Here is a 25,985-nt window from a genome sequence, read left to right on the forward strand (position 1 = left end):
GGCTAGAGGGTATACACAGGTAGGACCAGGGTCGTGGCTAGAGGGTATACACAGGTAGGCCCAGGGTCGTGGCTAGAGGGGATACACAGGTAGGACCAGGGTCGTGGCTAGAGGGGATACACAGGTAGGATCAGGGTCGTGGCTAGAGGGTATACACAGGTAGGACCAGGGTCGTGGCTAGAGGGGATACACAGGTAGGAACAGGGTCGTGGCTAGAGGGGATACACAGGTAGGATCAGGGTCGTGGCTAGAGGGTATACACAGGTAGGACCAGGGTCGTGGCTAGAGGGGATACACAGGTAGGACCAGGGTCGTGGCTAGAGGGGATAATCGGGCAGAGACATAGAGGAACAGAGACATGCCTCTTGCTGGCTACTTCCGTCACCAGCTCTGGAAAAATAAACAGGCCTGGACTATACTAAATGAATGGAGTGAGATGTGAAATTGCTTATACCAGTAGAGGAGGCTCATTTGATTGAGTAACATATTTGTAATGTTTAGGGTGTTAGAAACATACTGACATTTTAAACTCGGAATGTCATTCAGCTGATCATTTTCAAAAGGGATTTTTGTTATATTTTGGATGCATGATGATGATGTATTTAAATATATTTTTTACAGACAACAAGGTTAAGCTAAGCTAATGATTGAGCTAGTTTTGACATCAGATTAAGAAAATATTTTATTTACAATATTGAAATGAAAAAAAAATGAAATTTAAGCAGTTGATTGCTATTGGACATGTCAGTTTAGCTAATGACGTGAATGACATGCATTGAGATTTCAGTGAATTGGCTCCTATTCATTTTTGTGGCCATCTTCCTATATATTAAAGGGGCACTTCAACAAAAAACAATGCTGATTTATTGTGCACATAATCTCACACACATCCAAATATTCTAAATGCTTTTGCACACATTCATTTAGTTTGATTTATTGAGAGTAAATTAGTTTGAATAAAGCCACCAGTGATGTCATCAGGGACATTGACTTTGTGTTGTGTTAGTTACAGCTCAATGCAATTATATGGTAGCAGTCCCTATAAGACAAGGTATCGCCATTCTTTCATTTATATAATTGTATGGTGCTGTAATTGACACAGCACAATAATTCATTGTCCCTGATGACATCACTGGTGGCCAAATTCAAACCCATTACTCTCAACTGTCAAACGAAATGGATGTGTGCAAAACGGTTTAGTGTTTTTGGATGTGTGTGACATTCACATATTCACATATTATGTGAATAATAAATCAGCATTGTTTTTTGGTGAAGTGCCCCTTAACACTTTGGGTGCCACGCCTTCTTCGGGCCCCATCTATTCACTGCCACGCTTTAAAAGATAGGAGTCCGTCACCTTGTTTGTAGAGCTATAACTATATTCTATATTATAGCTATGGATACAATACTATGGTCATTTGACAATGACTTTCTTCCGGTCAAGATGCAAAAAAGAGAACATTTTTCCATGCATACATTTGCGCGTTATACCGTGGTGAATATAAGTATGTTTTTAGATCGGTCTGGGGTAATTCCTGAAATGCTGAGGAATAGGCTTATGCGTGTATTATACTATAACCGTTGCCGTTTCTTGCCTGGACCCGCTATTATTCTCAAATCAAATCTATATCATAGGTATTATGTTTCATCATGAATGCAAAGTTTTTTGATGCATACGTTGTGGACTAACGTTACACACACACGTTCAGATCGAGGTGAAGACATGCTTGGATCAGCGCAAGATTGATATCATATAGCCCTTACCTTGATTAGGATGTACCCCAAAAAGAATAATCCAATCATCTGATCGCGATTCCAAGTATTGATGTCCATCGTGTCGCCAACATAATCCACCACACATCATGCATCAGGAGCATTTGATTCTTCTCAATCCGACCGCTATAACCGCTCAGCTTGAGCAAAAACAAAGAAACGACCCGGACTCATTAGATCAACGCACAACGCAAGGTTTCAAAGGGTGCTCGATACCGCTGTCTAGCTGGATGCGGCCGGTATTGCACTTTGGCGACCTCAGACTCATTCCCTATGGTAAGAACAGGCTCCCATGATGGATAATGAATACAAATATTGAAAAAAAGAAAAAACGACCCAGAAACGTGAAAAGTCATTTTTGGCACTCAATGGTCGGGGCCCAGAAACAACTTAAGTCGTTTTTGGCACTCAAAGAGTTTATTTGACAAATGGCTAGAAGGGATACAGCTACTGTATGGCCAGAAGTAGCCTAAGACTAGGCGTGTGTTTGGGGCTTTAAATAAAAGTAGAAAATATCCTGATATAGTTGTACTTTGGTACATAAACAATTTACTCAGGTAAAAGTAGAGAAGAATTTAATATTGACTGTATTTAAACTGTATCAGCTTGTGACTGCAACGTGTTCCTGTTCGCGGATTCTGCTGGTCTCTGACAAGAACAAGTTACAGGTTGAAAAAACCCTCAGCTCAGAACTCGGCAGAATCTGCACCTGGCTCGCTGATAACAAACTATCATTACACCTGGGTAAAACAGAGTCCATTCTCTTCGGTTCAAATAACAAACTCAGCAAGACCGACAGCTTCTCTGTTACAGTGGGTGACAATATTGTCACAAGGAAAGATGAAATGACATACCTAGGTTCCATCCTAGAGGCAAATCTTTCCTGTGACAAAATGGCATCCAATGTTATAAAAAAGGTCAACCAACAAACTAGATTATTGTACCGGATCTCCTCTCTGGTAAACAAGAATACCCTGAAGACTCTGGCAGGAGCACTCATTCAAGGGTACTACGACTATGCTTGCACCTCATGGTACCAAAGTACCTCAAAGGCACTAAAAACTAAATTACAAACATCACAAAACAAACTGGTCAGACTACTGCTTGACCTTACTCCTAGAATCCACCTCACCCCTGCCCACTTTGACAACCTAGGATGGCTTAGAGTAGACGACAGAGTACAGCAACTTGCAATGGGCCTGGTCTACAAGATACACTACAGACTACACGACTAAGGTACCCATGTACATGTCAAAATACTTCCCAAAGGTCAGTGAATACCCCGACCACAACACCAGAGGGAGCTCCACAAATCATGTTAAACCCAGATTCGGCTCAAACAAGGGACTAAACACGTTTTGCAATTATGCCACATCAATGTGGAACGCCCTACCCACAGCTGTAAAGGAATGTGAATCACTACCCACTTTCAAAACCACTCTCAAAGAGCACCTACGGGAGACTGCTATTCGAAACTGGCCCCTGTAAATGTCCTAACCCAACCCCCTCCAATGTACAGTAAATGTCCTAACCCAACCCCCTCCAATGTTACCCCCCCCCCCCCCACCCCGCCTACCCAACCCCCCACCCACCCAACCACCTCCAATGTAAATTAACTGTAAAGTCAAAGTAACTGGTGACTGTTAAATGTAGTGGAGGAAAAAGTACAATTCCTTTTTATTGGAGTAAATGTACATGGTCTCATAAAATGGATATACTCAAAAAAGGTACAGGTACCCCACGTTTTTAAGTACAGTAGTAACTACTTACTTTTAAGTAAAATTTGTTTGATACTTTCCAGACCTGCTTTTAAAACGTATTCCATTACAGATTACTGTTTGCCTGTTTGAAATTGGAATCAGTTATGAAAATTATATTTAGGTCTAGAATTAACTTTCAACTTTTGAGAAAGCATATTTTATATGATTACTGTACCTACCCCCAGTAACTAACTGACCATTGCTCTAATCACATTACATGTAATCCGATATTCTCCACTTCGGGGGTAGGACAGACCATTTACCGCCATCCCTGTCTCACAAACCCCAGGTATTGGTACTAGTATGATGTACAGTAGTGATCTGTCTTATTGTGCTGCTTGCCTTATTTCTGGGCTGTACAGCATATGAACCAAGGATTTGATGAGTCACTCCCAAGTCTGCCGACTGCTCCATTATTTAAAAAGCAAAACAAATGAAACACCCTCTCTTATTCCTGTCTGGATTTTCAGACTTGCTCTTGAGGTGGTCCAATCAGAGTATTTTTCTTGAGGACAGGGCATTGACATCAAAATCCCACAACCGTTGTTTGGGAAACACGATTTACTGGGTCTTCACTCTATTTGGTGAAACTTAAGTATCTGACTTTTGATTTTGAACTGAGAAGGAGCTGACAGTAGAGAGTGGATTGTCGGTGCTTATCTTCCTGCCCCCAGTGAGTGTGCATCTATTTCAGGCTCAGGCCTCATGGGTAAAGAGTTATTTCAGCGTTGGTGAAAGTGATACTTTGCATCGATCCTTACTCTCTCTGGCCCTCTGTCTCTCACTCCCCCACCTTTCTACAATGTCTCTCTATTCTCCATGCTCTCTCTCTTTCTCTGTTGCTTTGTTTATTTTTGTCTGCCTTTCTCTCTCCATGCCTCTCCCTCTCTCTCCCTCTTTCTCTCACCCTTCAAATCCCTCTCCTCTCCTCTCCTCTCCTCTCCTCTCCTCTCCTCTCCTCTCCTCTCCTCTCCTCTCCTCTCCTCTCCTCTCCTCTCCTCTCCTCTCCTCTCCCCTCCTCTCCTCTCCTCTCCTCTCCTCTCCTCCTGCCAGCTGATGTCATCTCCACAGTGGAGTTCAACCAGACAGGGGACCTTCTGGCCACAGGAGACAAGGGGGGCAGAGTGGTCATCTTCCAGAGAGAGACGGAGGTCAGTCATAGAGGGAGATCCAATGTAGTAAAACCTGAATCACCCCCTTTTACACCTGGTACATTTAAAATATATGTTATAATATACATTTAAAATATATGTTATAATATACATTTAAAATATACGTTATAATATACATTTAACATATATCTTATAATTAAGGCTGTCAAAGTTAACGCGTCATTAACGCGTTAACACACAATTCTGTTAACGCTACTATTTATTTATTTACGATTAATGTTTTAGAACAAAATATATATATATATATATATATTTTTTTTTACATTCTTTTATTTATTTATTTATTTTTACTAGACTTCACTCAGGTGTATTATTGATACTCTCATTGATACTATGTTTGTTTCTGGCTCAAAGCGTGCGCGCGTTTGTGTGTGTGTGTGTGTGTGTGTGTAGGTGTGTGTAGGTGTGTGTGAGAGATAGAGAGAGAGAGGGGGGTGAGAGAGATGAGGAAGGGGCAAGAGAGAAAGAGAGCTGGGAGAGAGAGAGAGAGAGAGAGAGAGAGAGAGAGAGAGAGAGAGAGAGAGAGAGGGAGGGGGTGTGTGAGTCCTCAGCCCTTGTGTGGGTGAATGTAACAAGTTCCTAATGTTTTATTTCCCCTATTATTTCATGCACACTTTATTCATTGTTTTAAATTATTATTTTCTTTTAAGTTATTTTATGCAGATCCGTTTAAGGTAGATTTAGAAAAGAAAAAAAAATTGATTAATTTGCGATTAATCGCGAGTTAACTATGGACAATCATGCGATTAATCATATTAAATATTTTAATCGATTGACAGCACTAGTTATAAATTATAATATACATTTAAAATACATGTTACCATCACCATCAACAGAGATGCCTTCAGTACATCAGAAACAAAGTATATGTTATACAGTTAATTAACGGGTAAAGTGCATATTCTTTATGTTTAGTTTAGTTCAGTTTACTGCACATATAAAAAAAAAAATATATACAGACAAACAATAATGTGTTGCATACATTTCTGAAAACATCAAGGATGACACAAAAGCCCTGCAGACCTTCTATCTAAGCTACGAAGGTATGTGGTAAAATCTATTATCTTTCCTCACTATGTGCCCCATGCAGTCTAAGGGGGATTCGGACGACCTCGGGGAGGCGGGGGACTCGGGGGAATATAACGTCTACAGCACGTTCCAGAGCCACGAGCCAGACTTTGACTACCTGAAGAGTCTAGAGATTGAGGAGAAGATCAACAAGATCAGATGGCTACCCCAGCAGAACGCCGCCCACTTCCTCCTCTCCACCAATGGTGAGAAGACAGAGTTAAAAGTAAACACAATCCCAAAGTAAACCATACGTTGACGTCTCTGCTTTGGATTATATGCAAAAAGCAGACTTTAGATATTTCACATTAATAAGGTCTACTATGAGACCTAAAAAAAATATTTAACCAGGAAGTCCCATTGAGATACAAGATATATTTTGCAAGGGAGACCTGGCCAAGATAACATCAGCAATAAAATACAGTACACCTTACAAAATAGATTATACATAACAACAAAAGTGCATAGCTCAAAGCGCTACAGAAGTACTCAGAAGTTGTACTGGTGCTCGGAAAAGCGCTGTTGAAATCGAACTGTTTATGTGGCAGCTTGTCTGTCGCTGATCTGATCTGATTCCCTGTCTCAGATAAGACCATTAAGCTGTGGAAAGTGAGCGAGAGAGACAAGAGACCAGAGGGGTACAATCTGAAAGATGAAGAGGGAAGGGTTAAGGACATCTCCACTGTCACCTCTTTACAGGTAGACACACATGCATGCATGTAAACTCACAGGTGGACTAACACACACACACACACACACACACACACACACACACACACACACACACACACACACACACACACACACACACACACACACACACACACACACACACACACACACACACACACACACACATACACACACACGTCACACACACACACACACACACACACACACACACACACACACACACACACACACACACAAATGTCACAATTGGGACATTGTATAGACTTACCCTAGCCCTAACCCTAACCCAACCCTAACCCTAGCCCTAACCCTAACCCTAACCCTAACCCTAGCCCTAACCCTAACCCTAACTGTAACTGAGGGGTACAATTCCCTGACTGTATTGTTAGATATGATATTTAATACCACTACCTCTTGTACTTTAACTTCTGGCCATCCAGTACATGATATAAGTATGATGAACACTTTCCCACCTGATGAAACGAATCCACACAAATGTACCAAATCGAAGGTTTAATATAGCAAAGGGTATATACAACGTTCACTTAATTACATTTATGATTTGAAATATGAAATATGCACTTTTATGGCAAATGAGTATTCGTAGGTAAATCAACATTGAATGTCCAATCTCTGGTTACGCAGGGAGTAAGTATACAACCTGGAATATTTAGGAAACGATAGCGATGGTACTTAAATGATTATAGCTGGATACACTAAGGGGGGGGGGGGGGTCCCGCTGGTTGTAAGACAGTAGGAGGGGGGGGTTAGAGAAGCCGCTGGCGGTATCCCATCTGGCCGACGGTGTCTTGGGAGAATTCAAAGTCTTGAACACGGTGCCCACAGAACCTCGGTCCGCAGACGAATACAGCTGGACCCTCTGTGGACCTTGGCTGCCGGTCCACAACGGAGAGACGTGAGGCGACCTCACTGGTGTAGAGCGCCGTCTCACCTGGAGTCCTCTCCGGGGGGTAATTCCAACACTCCGCAGTGTTGGCCTTTATCCATGGAATAATCAAAGCACCCAAAGCATAATCCAAGCCGTGGAAGGCTCGCCGTCGTCCGGGTAGAGTAATCCAATATACAGGTCCGGTCGCCCTGGCCCGGAGCTCCTCGGATGCAAGCACCACTAGGGGTCTGCTCAGCCTGGTTAAGCGTCCAGATAACGTCAGGAACGATGGGGGTACTGATAACTTTAGAACTCTAACCGAACGATGCACCATACATAAATATACTATTATTAGCTTAATAGAATACGTCCAACTCGACGGTATAGTGCCAAACTATGACTATTCAACTATTAATCTACACGATATCTCAATGCCTATTCTGGGCCAAGTAGGCCTTACTACACCACACGTGCGTCGTGGGGAGGCTTTACGTCTGTCACTCTGTTGGAGGGTAAAGAACTGGACTAAAAGGAAGTTCTACTTTACTTGCGCCATATATATATGCGCTATGAACAAATAGTACCATTCGTATTTCGCCCGACATATTCCTGCGCGGAACCGGGGCTTGCCACGACATGTTAGGCGGCACGATTGAACTTGGACCTAGGGGTATGGCAACCTGGCGCCAGGTTCTCGTCCAATGGTAGAATGAAACTATTATGGGCTGTTTAGTAGACTAAAGGGATATTCAGTGCATATTGTACAAGGAATATACAGGGGATATCAAACGATATACAAATACAATTAAATATATATATATAAATAAATATACATATTCGGTTTAATCTGATCCTTCACAACAGCCGCCCCCTAATTAGTCCCACCTAATTAGCTAAGCAGAGACAGATTAACCGCACTGTCTACCACTCAAGGTCCGCTGTAAGGGTCAGTCAACTCACAAAGTCATGGGGTCATGGTCATCATCGATAGTATCTGGGAGTCGGGGCAGTTCTATGAGCCTCGCCACGGGACGTGTGTAAGTGCGCCCTTGGACGAGTACTTCAGCTGCTCGGACCTTGCCATCGGCACCGGTGATCACTTTGCTTACGCGGCCAGCCGGCCACATAGCTCTGGGTAGTGACTGGTCAATAATCATGACGACTGTTCCTTCTGTCAAATTGTCTCTCTCTTTTACCCACTTCTGGCGGGTCTGTAGAGACGGTAGGTAGTGAAGTAGGAAGCTGCTCCAAAACTTGTCAGCTAGTACTTGGCTGTACCTCCACATTCTTCGGCCGTTCGCTTCTTCAGGCCTGTACATTGTCTGGGGTAGCGCGGGGTCCAGCCGCCCCATTAGGAGTGTGTTGGGGGTGACTGGGTCGACATCTGCTACATCACTGGAGACGTAACCGAGGGGCTTCGAGTTCAATACTCCCTCGATCTCCGTGAGGACTGTCATTAGGACTTCCTCCGCCACAGTCTGGGCTCCAAGTACGGCGTACAGGGCTGTCTTTATAGAACGTACTTCTCGTTCCCAGGTTCCACCGAAGTGGGGTGCGTTCGGGGGATTAAACTGGAAGTCAATCTGGGATGGAGCGAGGTGGGTCTTAAGTTCTGGGCCCATAGCTTGGAAGCTCTCTCTCAGCTCTCTTTCTCCGCCTTTGAAGTTGGTCCCGTGATCAGACAACAATGTAGACGGTTTTCCTTTCCGTGATGTGAATCTTCGGAAGGCCATAAGGAATGAGTCTGTGCTCATGGTCGGAAGGAGCTCGATATGTATCGCTCTGGTGGTCATGCATTTGAATACAATACCCCACCGCTTCTCGGTGCCTCTTCCTCTCTTTATATACAACGGGCCAAAGCAGTCCATGCCTGTGGAGTGGAATGGCTTGTCGTCGATTCGGAGGCGACAGGGGGGTAAGTCAGCCATCCGTGGTATGCTGGGCTGCGCGCGCCACTTACGGCAGTCTAGACAGGTTCGCTGGAAGCGCCGTACTGCTTCTCTCCCTTGCAATATCCAATAACGACGTCTGATCTCCGCGAAGACTCTCTCTGCTCCTGCGTGGTGTACATCCTCGTCGTATTTCTTTATGATCAGCTCTGTGACCTTGTGTCGGCTGTTCAAGACGATCGGGTACTTAATGTCATCTGGTAGATCGGGGGCTCTCCGCAGGCGACCACCCACTCTGATGAGATTATGGGCGTCACTCTCTGGTGCCAGGTGAATCAGTCTGCTGTCTGATGGGACGGGGTTTCCTCCCTGTAGACAGTCTAGCTCATCGGGGAACGAGTCTCTCTGGGCTCGTTGTAGTAGAAGAAGTTCTGCTTCTTCGTAGTCAGCTGCTGACATGTCAGTGGTGGACTGAATCTCTGGGTGGTGCCGCAGGAATGTTCTTTGCTGCGCACTCTCTAGGGTAATGCAGTCATCTATGTTGGGGTCTGTGGAGGCGACAGTGCTCAGTCCACAGAACATAGGTTTCTTGTTCTCAGCCTCCTCGTTACTTGCTTCCCGCGGGGTGGGCGTAGGCCAATCTCCTTCCGGGAGCTTGAGGAATTCTGGTCCGTCACTGTAGATGTTGCGACGGGTTAGGTCACCCAGAGACATTCCCCGGGTGATGACGTCAGCTGGGTTGTGTTTGGTGTCCACATACCGCCAGCTTGCTTCTTCTGTTAACTCCTGAATCTCGGTGACTCTGACTCCCACGAAGACTTTGTATCTGCATGAATCAGACTTGATCCATGTGAGTACTGTCGTGGAATCTGACCACAAGATTGTTCTGTGCACCGGAATGGTGAGTTCACGTTGGATTAACGTGGCTAGATGCGCTCCTGCGAGGGCTGCGCAGAGCTCTAGACGTGGGATAGATTGTTGCTTACGTGGGGCTATTCTTGAGCGGGCCAGGATGAAAGCAGTGTGTATCTTTCCTCCCATCTCTTGGGCACGCAAGTAGGCCACCGATCCGTAGGCTACTTCGGAGGCGTCGCTGAAGACGTGTAGCTCAATCTCGCATGTCTCTGGCCTCACTGTGGATGGGAAGTAGCTGCGGCGTATATTGACGCCTGGGAGTGAGCGGAGTTCTGTCTCCCACTCTCTCCATGTTGAGGCAAGGTGTGCGGGTATTGGGTCGTCCCAGCCCTGGTCCTTGTCCCATAGTGCTCGTACAATCATCTTTGCCCTGGTGGTGTAAGGTAGAATACATCCCAACGGGTCATATTGTCTGGCGAGTGTTCTGTACACACTCCGTGTGGTGGTCGGTATCGCCGCCGACCTTCCCTGCTCTGGAGCCAAGGGTTTGTGTCTATAGTGGAGCGAGTCTGTTTTGAAACGCCAGACTAGTCCTAGTGTCATTTCTTGGGCTTCTCCTGGGATTGTCGCCATCCAGGTCTCGCTGCTGGCAGCCTTGTCCGCGGAGGAGAGGCTGCGCAATACGTGCGGGTCACTGCTGGCCCACTGCCTGAGATCAAAGCCGCCTTTGATCAGGGAGGCGCGTAACTTGATTAGGAGAGCCTCAGCTTCTTCTTGAGTCGAAACGCTTTGTAAACAGTTGTCCACGTAGAAACTGTTCTTCACACTGTGTTGGACCTCTTCATCTGCTGCTGGGTCCTCTGTGACGTGTTTCTGTAGTGCAAATGTAGCACAGCACGGGCTACATGTGGTTCCGAAGGGGAGTACTTCCCACTGGTAGATGGATGGGTTCTCATCTCCGATCTTCTCTCTCCATAGGAACCGTAGCAGAGGCTTGTCCTCCTCTACTAGTCTCACCTGCAAGAACATCCCTTTGATATCCCCGCTGATAGCCACCTTGTCCTGGCGGAAGCGCAGTAGCACGCCTAGTAGGGAGGGGCCGAGTGTGGGGCCGGGCAAGAGCTCTTTATTCAGATTTTGGGATCCGATCTGGTAGCTGCAGTTAAACACAATGCGATCTTTGCCATTGTGATGGACCTTGTGATGCGGCACGTACCAGGATTCGGTCGTCTGATCGGCCTCTTTAATGTCAATCTTTGTTACGTGTCCCGCTGTGATTAGCTTCTCAATCTCGGCGCGGTACACCCTCTCTTGAGCGGGGTCTTTGGCTAGGCGCCGCTCCGTGTTCAATAGATAGCGCTCCGTGGCGTCTTTCTTTGCGTGAAAGGTGGGCATTCCCTCTCACCTCAGGAGTGGAGTTGCGTATCTCATCACTCCGCCGACTGTGACTCTCTTTGTCCCCTGCTCGAGTAGGTTGATGGCGTAAATGTCTTCTTTAGAGCGAATGTCTTTCTTTTCGTTCTTAAAGGGCATTGTCTCTAGGGTCCATAGCCTCTCGACATGCTGCAGGAGAGTGGTGTCTTCTTCTGTCGTTCTGGAGTGGAAGCAGCTAGTGGCTGCTGTTTGGTTGAGAGATTTAGCGAGGGGGCCTTGTAGGGTCCACCCTAGGCGGGTCTCGACTGCTGCAGGACAGCCTCGGGGGCCTGTATGGACCCGGTCAATCGGGACTATGAGTTCTGCATGGTCGGAGCCTATCAACAGGGTCGGGGTAGCGCCGTCTATGAGCGGGATAGGTAATTGGCGCAGGTGCACATATTTATCCATCAACTTGGTGACAGGGTAGGTGTACTGCGATAGTCCTATTTCTTGGCTGGTGAAAGCATTTGTAATCTTGTACCGTCGCTCTGGCTGCCCGTTTGCTGCGATGGTGAAGGAGACATTCTCGCCCTTTATCGTCTTTAAATCTCTTCTTATTGTCCGAATCGTCATTTCGTTCTTGCTCCCCCGCAGTCCCAGCTGGGTCGCAGCGGAGGCGAGCAGAAGGGTCTTCTCCGACCCGTCATCAAGGACGGCGTAAGTGTCCATGACTTTATCTTGGTAGCTCAATGTCACACGGACTACCTTTAAGAGCACTTGGGCTCCGCTGCTGCTGGCGGGGTCAATGTACATGACACTTGCCTTGGTGCCGCTCCGTGGTGCAGGTGTAGGCCGTCTTCCGTTACTTTCGTGTAGTATATCTAGATGGGCTCCATCGCACCGGCTGCACCTTTTCTTTAGGCGGCATTCGGCTGCCATGTGGGGCCGCGCACATCGATAACAGCACCGGTTGGACTTTATCCATTGACTCACTTCTTCTGCATTCATCTTTGTGAATAGGTCACATTGTGACAGCCAGTGTTCTTTCTCACAGTAGGGACACGCTATCTTCCACTTCTCTTTTCTCGAGGGGGTGCTGTGACTCTTACTGCTCGGTACTGACTCTGATTGGTGCATGACAGTCACCGATCTTCTTCCATCATTTATTCTCCTGGGTCCCTCTCTGGAGCTTGGCGTGCTCCGCCCGAAGGTATCCAGTCGTAAGCTGCTGACTTCTCTCGCCAGGAAGTCGGCTAGATCAAGGAGGGATGGCTCGGGGCCGTTGGGATCCCGGTAATCCCTCTGCCGCCTAAAGCGCTCCTGTCTTGCGGGTGGCAGCTTCTCCAAAATCCTCTCGACGTTAGAGTTGGCGTATAGCTCATGCATGCCCTTCTCCCGTTGCGCTCCCAGCATCCCTACCAGGGACTGCACTTTGATTGACAGGTCGTCTAGTGAGCGATTGTCTGTGGCTGGGGGTAGGCGATCAATATGCCTTATCTCTTGGATTACGTAATCCCATATACGTCCATATCTCTGATCCAGCGCTGCAAGGGCCGCTGTGTATGGGGTCGAAGAGGTAGCATAGGCTAGCGCTATATTGTGCGCTCGCGGTACTTTCAGGTGCTTCAGTAATATTGCATACTTGTGGCGTTCATCAGCGACATCCACCATCATTGTCTCTAAGCACATCCGGAGCTCCGTGTACTGTGCTCGACTCTCATAGGCGAAGTCTGGGAATGACGGTGTGGCATTGTATGACGCCGTGGATGGCTGATACATCGGCGAGCGTTGGGGGAGAGACCTCCTGGGCGAGTCCCCTCTTGCGCCTCGCTGTGGGCTGGTACTGGCAGGGTACCATGGCCCGCTGGTCCAGGTGCTATTCCTCGGGGGTGGTCGTGCGTCGTGCTCACCCGTGAATAGAGTCGGGGGTCTGTAGCGCAGCGCCGCGGGGGTATAGCCTGGACTGTATGGGACCTCCTGGTCCGGTGGAGTACTGTGCTGTCGTCGGGCTTGGTTCTCCTCCTCTCCCTCTTCTTCCTCTATCAGATCTTCCAGATCCTGTAATCGTTTATTTAGCTTCTCCGCAGTGTATGCCGCTCCTTCCTTGTAGCTGGGTCTCGCTTGGACCGGTCTGTGAAGGGGGTCTGCGGGGGGTCTAGACTCGGTCGGTTGGTCAAGTTCAGGGTCGCTTGCTCGTTGAGGAGACGCTGCCCTTGACTGTTGTCTCGACGAGTTCCTTGAACCCCTGGTGGAGGGGGAGGGTGTTGCCTTGCGGATCAGCTGCTCCATTAGCTGCGCTTGTAACTTGTCGCGCTCGACTTCGCGCTTGGTGAGATCTGCTTCTCTTTGGGCACCGGCAGCGGCGCGCTGGCCGTCGGCCCGGTCTCTTGCCATATTCTCTTCTGTCTGGAGGCGTCTCATCTCCAGGCGTGTGCGCTCTTCTTCGCTCCGTTGTTGCGCTTGGAGGTGTTCGCGCTCGCTGGTCGCCTGTGCTTGGAGACGTTCGCGCTCGCTAAGCGCCTGTGCTTGGAGACGTTCGCGTTCGGTAGAGGCTGTCAGGCTGACGAGGAACGCCTGTTGTAGCATCCTCTCCGCTTCGCTGGGGGAAGGCGGTTGTGGAGGTGAGCCGCTCCTGCGTGAGCCGCTCCTGGGGGTACTCGTTGGGGAGTCCTGGAGCTCTATTTCCTCAGCGCTCTCCTCCTCTTCTTCCGTGCAGAGTTCTCTCTCTCTGTAGGGTTGTCTTCCTCCCGGGGCTGGTCGGGGACTACTTCTTGGGTAGTGGCGGGGGGTAAAGGCATGTCAATTCCTTCCTGGTCCCCACCGTGAGCTTGGTCAGTTACATTAGGACCTACTAGGGCCTCTGTGGTCGGGGAAACCTGGTCGTTAAGGTCAGACATAATTTTACTTTCTACCTTTACCGCGTTTACCGTTTGTCGAAGGCTAGGTAGTTGACTGACAGTGTAAGCCTCTAAGTACTGAGGTGTCTGTCGTCTGCGCCGCGGGCGTTCTAGGTTAGGAGGATCGTTTCGTGGAGTGTTCATCATAGGCCATTTCGATATTAATAACACTATATTAATATTACACTAGTTACCCTCCGGCTCGAAGGACCAATTGTAACTGAGGGGTACAATTCCCTGACTGTATTGTTAGATATGATATTTAATACCACTACCTCTTGTACTTTAACTTCTGGCCATCCAGTACATGATATAAGTATGATGAACACTTTCCCACCTGATGAAACGAATCCACACAAATGTACCAAATCGAAGGTTTAATATAGCAAAGGGTATATACAACGTTCACTTAATTACATTTATGATTTGAAATATGAAATATGCACTTTTATGGCAAATGAGTATTCGTAGGTAAATCAACATTGAATGTCCAATCTCTGGTTACGCAGGGAGTAAGTATACAACCTGGAATATTTAGGAAACGATAGCGATGGTACTTAAATGATTATAGCTGGATACACTAAGGGGGGGGGGGGTCCCGCTGGTTGTAAGACAGTAGGAGGGGGGGGGTTAGAGAAGCCGCTGGCGGTATCCCATCTGGCCGACGGTGTCTTGGGAGAATTCAAAGTCTTGAACACGGTGCCCACAGAACCTCGGTCCGCAGACGAATACAGCTGGACCCTCTGTGGACCTTGGCTGCCGGTCCACAACGGAGAGACGTGAGGCGACCTCACTGGTGTAGAGCGCCGTCTCACCTGGAGTCCTCTCCGGGGGGTAATTCCAACACTCCGCAGTGTTGGCCTTTATCCATGGAATAATCAAAGCACCCAAAGCATAATCCAAGCCGTGGAAGGCTCGCCGTCGTCCGGGTAGAGTAATCCAATATACAGGTCAGGTCGCCCTGGCCCGGAGCTCCTCGGATGCAAGCACCACTAGGGGTCTGCTCAGCCTGGTTAAGCGTCCAGATAACGTCAGGAACGATGGGGGTACTGATAACTTTAGAACTCTAACCGAACGATGCACCATACATAAATATACTATTATTAGCTTAATAGAATACGTCCAACTCGACGGTATAGTGCCAAACTATGACTATTCAACTATTAATCTACACGATATCTCAATGCCTATTCTGGGCCAAGTAGGCCTTACTACACCACACGTGCGTCGTGGGGAGGCTTTGCGTCTGTCACTCTGTTGGAGGGTAAAGAACTGGACTAAAAGGAAGTTCTACTTTACTTGCGCCATATATATATGCGCTATGAACAAATAGTACCATTCGTATTTCGCCCGACATATTCCTGCGCGGAACCGGGGCTTGCCACGACATGTTAGGCGGCACGATTGAACTTGGACCTAGGGGTATGGCAACCTGGCGCCAGGTTCTTGTCCAATGGTAGAATGAAACTATTATGGGCTGTTTAGTAGACTAAAGGGATATTCAGTGCATATTGTACAAGGAATATACAGGGGATATCAAACGATATACAAATACAATTAAATATATATATATAAATAAATATACATATTCGGTTTAATCTGATCCTTCACAACACTAACCCTAACCCAACCCTAACCCTAACCCTAATCGATCAGCTGGTGAGACACTCAGCTGTTGCATCAGGGCGTATAGTTTGATGTGTGCTTCCCGCTCTAAAATACATTAAACTACCAACTTTTCAATAAACGATGTTGCTTGTAAATTTGTACTCTTCATCCACCCCCCACCCCATCATAGGTGCCGGTGCTGAAGCCCACCGATCTGATGGTGGAGGTCCGTCCCAGAAGAGTTTTCTCCAATGGCCACACCTACCATGTCAACTCTATCTCGGTCAACAGCGACGGGGAGACCTACATGTCGGCTGACGACCTCCGCATCAACATGTGGCACCTTGGCATCACCGACCGCAGCTTCAGTATCCTTCCTGTGTAATGCGGGGTTAACTGACGTAAAAGCAGCTTCAGTATCATTCCTGTGTAGTGCGGGGGTTAACTGACCTAAAAGCAGCTTCAGTATCATTCCTGTGTAGTGCAGGGGTTAACTGACCTAAAAGCAGCTTCAGTATCCTTCCTGTGTAGTGCGGGGGTTTACTGACCTAAAAGCAGCTTCAGTGTCCTTCCTGTGTAGTGCGGGGGTTAACTGACCTAAAAGCAGCTTCAGTATCCTTCCTGTGTAGTGTGGGGGTTAACTGACCTAAAAGCAGCTTCAGTATCTTTCCTGTGTAGTGCGGGGGTTAACTGACCTAAAAGCAGCTTCAGTATCCTTCCTGTGTAGTGCGGGGGTTAACTGACCTAAAAGCAGCTTCAGTATCCTTCCTGTGTAGTGCGGGGGTTAACTGACCTAAAAGCAGCTTCAGTATCCTTCCTGTGTAGTGTGGGGGTTTACTGACCTAAAAGCAGCTTCAGTATCCTTCCTGTGTAGTGCGGGGGTTAACTGACCTAAAAGCAGCTTCAGTATCCTTCCTGTGTAGTGCGGGGGTTAACTGACCTAAAAGCAGCTTCAGTATCATTCCTGTGTAGTGCGGGGGTTAACTGACCTAAAAGCAGCTTCAGTATCTGTAACTGAGGGGTACAATTCCCTGACTGTATTGATAAGTATGGTATCATTAAACCACTACCGCTTGTACTTTAACTTCTGGCCATCCAGTACATGATATAGATATGATGAACACTTTCCCACCTGATGAAACGAAGTCCACACAAATGTATAAATCGAATATTTTATATAGCAAAGGGTATATACAACGTTCACTTAATGACATTTATGATTTGAAATGCACTTGTAAGGCAAATGAGTATTCGTAGGTAAATCAACATTGAATGTCCAATCTATGGTTACGCAGGGAGCAAGTATACAACCTGGTTCTTTAGGGAACTATAGCGATGGTACTTAAATGATTATAGCTGGATACACTAAAGGGGGGGTCCCGCTGGTTGTAAGTCAGTAGGGGGGGGGGTTAGGAGAGCCGCTGGCGGTATCCCATCTGGCCGACGATTTCTTGGGAGAATTCAGAGTGCTGAACACGGTGCCCACAGAACCTCGGTCCGCAGATGAATACAGCTGGGCCCTCTGGTGGACGGTAGTTGCCGGTCCACAACAAAGAGACGTGAGGCGACCTCACTCGGGGTAGAGCGCCGTCTCACCTGGACTCCTCTCGGGGGGGTAGTTCCAACACTCAGCAGTGTTGGCTGTTATCCATGGCATAATCAAAGCACCCAAAGCACGTAGATAATCCAAGCCGTGGAAGGCTCGCCGTCGTCCGGGTAAAGTAATCCAATGTACAGGTCCACTCGTCCTGGCCCGGAGCTCCTCGGATGCAAGCACCACACGTGGTCTGCCCAGCCTGGTTAAGACTCCAGATAACGTCAGGAACGATGGGGGTACTGCTCACTTTATAACTCTAATCAAACGATGCACCATACATAATAGACTATTATTAACTTAATAGAAATACGTCCAACTCGACGGTATAGTGCCAAACTATGACAATTCAACTATTAATCCACACGATGTCTCAATGCCTATTCTGAGGCCAAGTAGGCCATACTGCACCACACGTGCGTCGTGGGTGAGGCTTCACGTCTGTTACTCGGTTGGAGGGTAAAGGACTAATGGACTAAAAGAAAGTTCTACTTTACTTGCGCCATATATATATGCGCTGTGAACAAATAGTACCATTCGTATTTCGCCAGACGTATTCCTACGCGGAACCGGGCTTGTAACGACATGTTCGTCGGCACGATTGAACTTGAACCAAGGGGCTTGGCTGCTGGCGCCAGGTTCTCGTCCAATGGTAGAATGAAACTATTATGGGCTGTTAGTAGACTAAAGGGATATTCAGTGTATATGTACAAGGAATATACAGGGGATATCAAACGATATACAAATACTATTAAATATATATCCATAAATAAATATATATATTCGGTTTAATCTGATCCTTCACAACAGCCGCCCCCTAATTAGTCCCACCTAATTAGCTAAGCAGAGACAGATTAACCGCACTGTCTACCACTCAAGGTCCGCTGTAAGGGTCAGTCAACTCACAAAGTAATGGGGTCATGGTCGTCATCGATAGTGTCTGGGAGTCTGGGCAGTTCTATTAGCCTCGCCACGGGTCGTGTGTAAGTTCGCCCTTGGACGAGCACCTCGGCTGCTCGGACCTTGCCATCGTCACCGGTGATCACTTTGCTTACGCGGCGAGCCGGCCACATAGCTCTGGGTAGTGACTGGTCGATAATCATGACGACTGTTCCTTCTGTCAAATTGTCTCTCTCTTTTACCCACTTCTGGCGGGTCTGTAGAGACGGTAGGTAGTGGAGTAGGAAGCTGTTCCAAAACTTGTCAGCTAGTACTTGACTGTACCTCCACATTCTTCGGCCGTTCGCTTCTTCAGGCCTGTACATTGTCTGGGGTAGCGCGGGGTCTAGCCGCCCCATCAAGAGTGTGTTGGGGGTGACTGGGTCGACATCTGCTACATCACTGGAGACGTAGCCGAGGGGCTTGGAGTTCAATACTCCCTCGATCTCCGTGAGGACTGTCATTAGGACTTCTTCCGCCACAGTCTGGGCCCCAAGCACGGCGTACAGGGCTGTCTTTATAGAACGTACTTCTCGTTCCCAGGTTCCACCGAAGTGGGGTGCGTTCGGGGGATTAAACTGGAAGTCAATCTGGGATGGAGCGAGGTGGGTCTTAAGTTCTGGGCCCATAGCTTGGAAGCTCTCTCTCAGCTCTCTTTCTCCGCCTTTGAAGTTTGTCCCGTGATCAGACAACAATGTAGACGGTTTTCCTTTCCGTGATGTGAATCTTCGGAAGGCCATAAGGAATGAGTCTGTGCTCATGGTCGGAAGGAGTTCGATATGTATCGCTCTGGTGGTCATGCATTTGAATACAATACCCCACCGCTTCTCGGTTCCTCTTCCTCTCGCCTCCCGTGGGGTGGGCGTAGGCCACTCTTCTTCCGGGAGCTTGAGGAATGCTGGTCCGTCACTGTAGATGTTGCGACGGGTGAGGTCATCCAGGGACATTCCCCGGGTGATGACGTCAGCTGGGTTGTGTTTGGTGTCCACATACCGCCAGCTCGCTGCTTCTGTTAACTCTTGAATCTCGGTGACTCTGACTCCCACGAAGACTTTGTATCTGCATGAATCAGACTTGATCCATGTGAGTACTGTCGTGGAATCTGACCACAAGATTGTTCTGTGCACCGGAATGGTGAGTTCACGTTGGATTAACGTGGCTAGATGCGCTCCTGCTAGGGCTGCGCAGAGCTCTAGACGCGGGATAGATTGTTGCTTTCGTGGGGCTATTCTTGAGCGAGCCAGGATGAAAGCAGTGTGTATCTCTCCTCCCTTCTCTTGGGCACGCAAGTAGGCCACCGATCCATAGGCTACTTCGGAGGCGTCACTGAAGACGTGTAGATCCATCTTGCATGTCTCTGGCCTCACTGTGGGTGGGAAGTAGCTGCGGCGTATATTGACGCCTGGGAGTGAGCGGAGTTCCGTCTCCCACCCTCTCCATGTGGAGGCAAGGTGTGCGGGTATTGGGTCGTCCCAGCCCTGGTCCTTGTCCCATAGTGCTCGTACAATCATCTTTGCCCTGGTGGTGTAAGGTAGAATACATCCCAACGGGTCATATTGTCTGGCGAGTGTTCTGTACACACTCCGTCTGGTGGTCGGTATCGCCGTCGACCTTCCCTGCTCCGTGGTCAGGGGTTTGTGTCTATAGTGGAGCGAGTCTGTTTTGAAGCGCCAGACTAATCCTAGTGTCATTTCTTGGGCTTCTCCTGGGATGGTCGCCATCCAGGTCTCGCTGCTGGCAGCCCTGTCCGCGGGGGAGAGGCTGCGCAATACGTGCGGGTCACTGCTGGCCCACTGCCTGAGATCAAAGCCGCCTTTGATCAGGGAGGCGCGTAGCTTGATTAGGAGAGCCTCGGCTTCCTCTTGAGTCGAAACGCCTTGTAAACAGTTGTCCACGTAGAAACTGTTCTTCACACTGTGTCGGACCTCTTCATCTGCTGCTGGGTCCTCTGCGACGTGTTTCTGTAGTGCAAATGTAGCACAGCACGGGCTGCATGTGGTTCCGAAGGGGAGGACTTCCCACTGGTAGATGGCTGGGTTCTCATCTCCGATCCTCTCTCTCCATAGGAACCGCAGCAGGGGCTTGTCCTCCTCCACTAGTCTCACCTGCAGGAACATCCCTTTGATATCCCCGCTGATAGCCACCTTGTCCTGGCGGAAGCGTAGTAGCACGCCTAGTAGAGAGGGGCCGAGTGTGGGGCCGGGCAAGAGCTCTTTATTCAGATTTTGGGATCCGATCTGGTAGCTGCAGTTAAACACAATGCGATCCTTGCCGTTGTGGTGGACCTTGTGGTGCGGCACGTACCATGATTCGGTCGTCTGATCGGCCTCTTTAATGTCAATCTTTGTCACGTGTCCCGCTGTGATTAGCTTCTCAATCTCAGCGCGGTACACACTCTCTTGAGCGGGGTCTTTGGCTAGGCGCCGCTCTGTGTTCAATAGATACCGCTCCGTGGCGTCTTTCTTTGCGTGAAAGGTGGGCATTCCCTCTCGCCTCAGGAGTGGAGTTGCGTATCTCATCACTCCGCCGACTGTGACTCTCTTTGTCCCTTGCTCGAGTAGGTTGATGGCGTAAATGTCTTCTTTAGAACGAATGTCTTTCTTTTCGTTCTTAAAGGGCATTGTCTCTAGTGTCCATAGCCTCTCGACATGCTGCAGGAGAGTGGTGTCTTCTTCGGTCACTCTGGAGTGGAGGCAGCTAGTGGCTGCTGTTCGGTTGAGAGATTTAGCGAGGGGGCCTTGTAGTGTCCACCCTAGGCGGGTCTCGACTGCTGCAGGACAGCCTCGGGGTCCTGTATGGACCCGGTCTATCGGGACGATGAGGTCTGCATGGTCGGAGCCTATCAGCAGGGTCGGGGTGGCGCCGTCTATGAGCGGGATAGGTAGTTGACGCAGGTGCACATATTTATCCATCAGCTTGGCGATGGGGTAGGTGTACTGCGATAGTCCTATTTCTTGGCTGGTGAAAGCATTTGTAATCCTATACCGTCGCTCTGGCTGCCCGCTTGCTGCGATAGTGAAGGAGACATTCTCGCCCTTTATCGTCTTTAAATCTCTTCTTATTGTCCGAATCGTCATTTGGTTCTCGCTCCCCCGCAGTCCCAGCTGGGCCGCAGCGGACGCGAGCAGAAGGGTCTTCTCTGACCCGTCATCAAAGACGGCGTAAGTGTCCATGACTTTATCTTGGTAGCTCAATGTCACACGGACTACCTTTAAGAGCACTTGGGCGCCGCTGCTGCTGGCGGGGTCAATGTACATGACACTTGCCTTGGTGCTGCTCGATGGTGCAGGTGCAGGCCTTCTTCTGTTACTGTCGTGTAGTACATCTAGATGGGCTCCGTCACACCGACTGCACCTCTTCTTTAGGCGGCATTCGGCTGCCATGTGACTGCGCGCACATCGGTAACAGCGCCTGTTGGACTTTATCCATTGGCTCACTTCTTCTGCATTCATCTTTGTGAACAGGTCACATTGTGACAGCCAGTGTTCCTTCTCGCAGTAGGGGCACACCATCTTCCACTTCTCTTTTCTCGAGGGGGTACTGTGGCTCTTACTGCTCGGTACTGACTCTGATTGGTGCATGACAGTCACCGATCTTCTTCCATCGTTTATTCTCCTGGGTCCCTCTCTGGAGCTTGGCGTGCTCCGCACGAACGTATCCAGTCGTAAGCTGCTGACTTCTCTCGCCAGGAAGTCGGCTAGATCGAGGAGGGATGGTTCGGGACCGTTAGGATCACGGTGGTCTCTCTGCCGCCTAAAACGCTCTTGTCTGGCGGGTGGCAGCTTCTCTAAAATCCTCTCGACGTTAGAGTTGGCGTATAGCTCGTGCATACCCTTTTCTCGTTGCGCTCCCAGCATCCCTACCAGGGACTGCACTTTTATCGACAGGTCGTCTAATGAGCGATTGTCTGTTGCTGGGGGTAGGCGATCAATATGCCTTATCTCTTGGATTACGTAATCCCATATACGTCCATATCTCTGGTCCAGCGCTGCTAGAGCCGCGGTGTATGGGGTCGTAGAGGTGGCATAGGCTAGCGCTATATTGTGCGCTTGCGGTACTTTCAGGTGCTTCAGTAATATTGCATACTTGTGGCGTTCATCAGCGACATCCACCATCATTGTCTCTAAGCACATCCGGAGCTCCGTGTACTGTGCTCGATTCTCATAGGTGAAGTCTGGAAACGTCGGCGTGGCAATGTATGACGCCGTGGATGGCTGATACATCGGCGAGCGTTGGGGGTGAGACCTCCTAGGCGAGTCTCCTCTTGCGCCTCTCTGTGGGCTGGTACCGGCAGGGTACCATGGCCCGCTGGTCCAGGTGCTATTCCTCGGGGCTGGTCGTGCGTCGTGCTCACCCGTGAATAGAGTCGGGGGTCTGTAGCGCAGCGCCGCGGGGGTATAGCCTGGGCTGTACTGGACCTCCTGGTCCGGTGGAGTACTGTGCTGTCGTCGGGCTTGGTTCTCCTCCTCTCCCTCTTCTTCTTCTATCAGGTCCTCTAGATCCTGTAGTCGTTTATTTAGCTTCTCCGCAGTGTATGCCGCTCCTTCCTTGTAGCTGGGTCTCGCTTGGACCGGTCTGGGAAGGGGGTCTGCGGGGGGTATAGGCTTGGTCTGTTGGTCAAGTTCAGGGTCGCTTGCTCGGTTAGGAGACGCTGCCCTTGACTGTTGTCTCGACGAGTTCCTTGAACCCCTGGCGGAGGGAGAGGGTGTTGCCTTGAGGATCAGCTGCTCCATTAGTTGCGCTTGTAACTTGTCGCGCTCGGCTTCGCGCTTGGTGAGATCTGCTTCTCTTTGGGCACCGGCAGCGGCGCGCTGGGCGTCGGCCCGGTCTCTTGCCATATTCTCTTCCGTCTGAAGGCGTCTCATCTCCAGGCGTATGCGCTCTTCTTCGCTCCGTTGCTGCGCTTGGAGTTGTTCGCGCTCGATAAGCATCTGTGCTTGGAGTCGATCGCGTTCACCCTGAAGTCGATCGCGTTCACCCTGAAGTCGATCGCGTTCGGTAGAGGCTGTCAGGCTGACGAGGAACGCCTGTGATAGCATCCTCTCCGCTTCGCTGGGGGAAGACGGTTGTAGAGGTGAGCCGCTCCTGGCTGTACTCGTTGGGGAGTCCTGGAGCTCTATTTCCTCGGCGCTCTCCTCCTCTTCTTCCGTGCAGAGTTCTCTCTCTGTAGGGTTGTCTTCCTCCCGGGGCTGGTCGGGGACTACTTCTTCGGTATTGGCGGGGGGTAAAGGCATGTCAGCTCCCTCCTGGTCCCCACCGTGAGCTTGGTCAGTTACATTAGAACCCACTAGGGCCTCTGTGGTCGGGGAAACCTGGTCGTTAAGGTCAGACATAATTTTACTTTCTACTTTTACCGCGTTTACCGTTTGTCGAAGGCTAGGTAGTTGACTGACAGCGTAATCCTCTAAGTACTGAGGTGGCTGTCGTCTGCGCTGCGGGCGTTCTACGTTAGGAGGACCGTTTCGTGGAGTGTTCATCATAGGCCATTTCAATATTAATAACACTATATTAATATTACACTAGTTACCATCCGGCTCGAAGGACCAATTGTAACTGAGGGGTACAATTCCCTGACTGTATTGATAAGTATGGTATCATTAAACCACTACTGCTTGTACTTTAACTTCTGGCCATCCAGTACATGATATAGATATGATGAACACTTTCCCACCTGATGAAACGAAGTCCACACAAATGTATAAATCGAATATTTTATATAGCAAAGGGTATATACAACGTTCACTTAATGACATTTATGATTTGAAATGCACTTGTAAGGCAAATGAGTATTCGTAGGTAAATCAACATTGAATGTCCAATCTCTGGTTACGCAGGGAGCAAGTATACAACCTGGTTCTTTAGGGAACTATAGCGATGGTACTTAAATGATTATAGCTGGATACACTAAAGGGGGGGTCCCGCTGGTTGTAAGTCAGTAGGGGGGGGGGTTAGGAGAGCCGCTGGCGGTATCCCATCTGGCCGACGATTTCTTGGGAGAATTCAGAGTGCTGAACACGGTGCCCACAGAACCTCGGTCCGCAGATGAATACATATGGGCCCTCTGGTGGACGGTAGCTGCCGGTCCACAACGAAGAGACGTGAGGCGACCTCACTCGGGGTAGAGCGCCGTCTCACCTGGACTCCTCTCGGGGGGGTAGTTCCAACACTCAGCAGTGTTGGCTGTTATCCATGGCATAATCAAAGCACCCAAAGCACGTAGATAATCCAAGCCGTGGAAGGCTCGCCGTCGTCCGGGTAAAGTAATCCAATGTACAGGTCCACTCGTCCTGGCCCGGAGCTCCTCGGATGCAAGCACCACACGTGGTCTGCCCAGCCTGGTTAAGACTCCAGATAACGTCAGGAACGATGGGGGTACTGCTCACTTTATAACTCTAACCGAACGATGCACCATACATAATAGACTATTATTAACTTAATAGAAATACGTCCAACTCGACGGTATAGTGCCAAACTATGACAATTCAACTATTAATCCACACGATGTCTCAATGCCTATTCTGAGGCCAAGTAGGCCATACTGCACTACACGTGCGTCGTGGGTGAGGCTTCACGTCTGTTACTCGGTTGGAGGGTAAAGGACTAATGGACTAAAAGAAAGTTCTACTTTACTTGCGCCATATATATATGCGCTGTGAACAAATAGTACCATTCGTATTTCGCCAGACGTATTCCTACGCGGAACCGGGCTTGTAACGACATGTTCGTCGGCACGATTGAACTTGAACCAAGGGGCTTGGCTGCTGGCGCCAGGTTCTCGTCCAATGGTAGAATGAAACTATTATGGGCTGTTAGTAGACTAAAGGGATATTCAGTGTATATGTACAAGGAATATACAGGGGATATCAAACGATATACAAATACTATTAAATATATATCCATAAATAAATATATATATTCGGTTTAATCTGATCCTTCACAACAGTATCCTTCCTGTGTAGTGTGGGGGTTTACTGACCTAAAAGCAGCTTCAGTATCCTTCCTGTGTAGTGCAGGGGTTAACTGACCTAAAAGCAGCTTCAGTATCCTTCCTGTGTAGTGCGGGGGTTAACTGACCTAAAAGCAGCTCCAGTATCCTTCCTGTGTAGTGCGGGGGTTAACTGACCTAAAAGGGTTAACTGACCTAAAAGTAACCCGAGTAGGATTCACTCCTTTATGTTGTGGGCCAGTGAATTGTGATCATAACCAATGACACAACGTTTCTGCTGCACCGCGTGAGCTGCTGCTTTACTGCTGAATTTACACCAAAGCCACATTTTCAAGCTTTTGTAGTTTATCACACAACCAGGATTTTGCACAATTTGCCACAAATCAAGTGGTGAGAACTGGTTGGTAACAAAAAAAAAAAAAAAAAAAATCCGAAACAGAATGTAATGTTCTGGAGAGGGAGAGGAAAACATAGTTCTACAGCATATCAAAAGTTTGAGTATATCAGTGGAGGAAATCCAAGATGGCTTGATGGTGAAGCTCTCCT

The 25,985-nt window shown here is 48.7% G+C and overlaps 1 protein-coding gene across 1 annotated transcript in view; it reads left to right on the forward strand.

Annotated features, from left to right (window-relative positions):
* The window catches only part of ppp2r2ca (protein phosphatase 2, regulatory subunit B, gamma a), a gene marked incomplete at both ends in the record, with an annotated part of 49,350 nt that overhangs the window by 780 nt on the left and 22,585 nt on the right, over window positions 1-25,985 (forward strand). Inside the window, 4 exons of the mRNA XM_084317906.1 lie at window positions 4,587-4,684; window positions 5,796-5,979; window positions 6,360-6,472; window positions 16,151-16,328. Coding sequence (XP_084174032.1) covers window positions 4,587-4,684; window positions 5,796-5,979; window positions 6,360-6,472; window positions 16,151-16,328 — 573 coding nt within the window. The remainder of the gene's footprint in view (window positions 1-4,586; window positions 4,685-5,795; window positions 5,980-6,359; window positions 6,473-16,150; window positions 16,329-25,985) is intronic.

Source organism: Notolepis coatsorum, assembly GCF_963971535.1.
Source record: "Notolepis coatsorum genome assembly, chromosome: 7".
NCBI lineage: Eukaryota > Metazoa > Chordata > Actinopteri > Aulopiformes > Paralepididae > Notolepis > Notolepis coatsorum.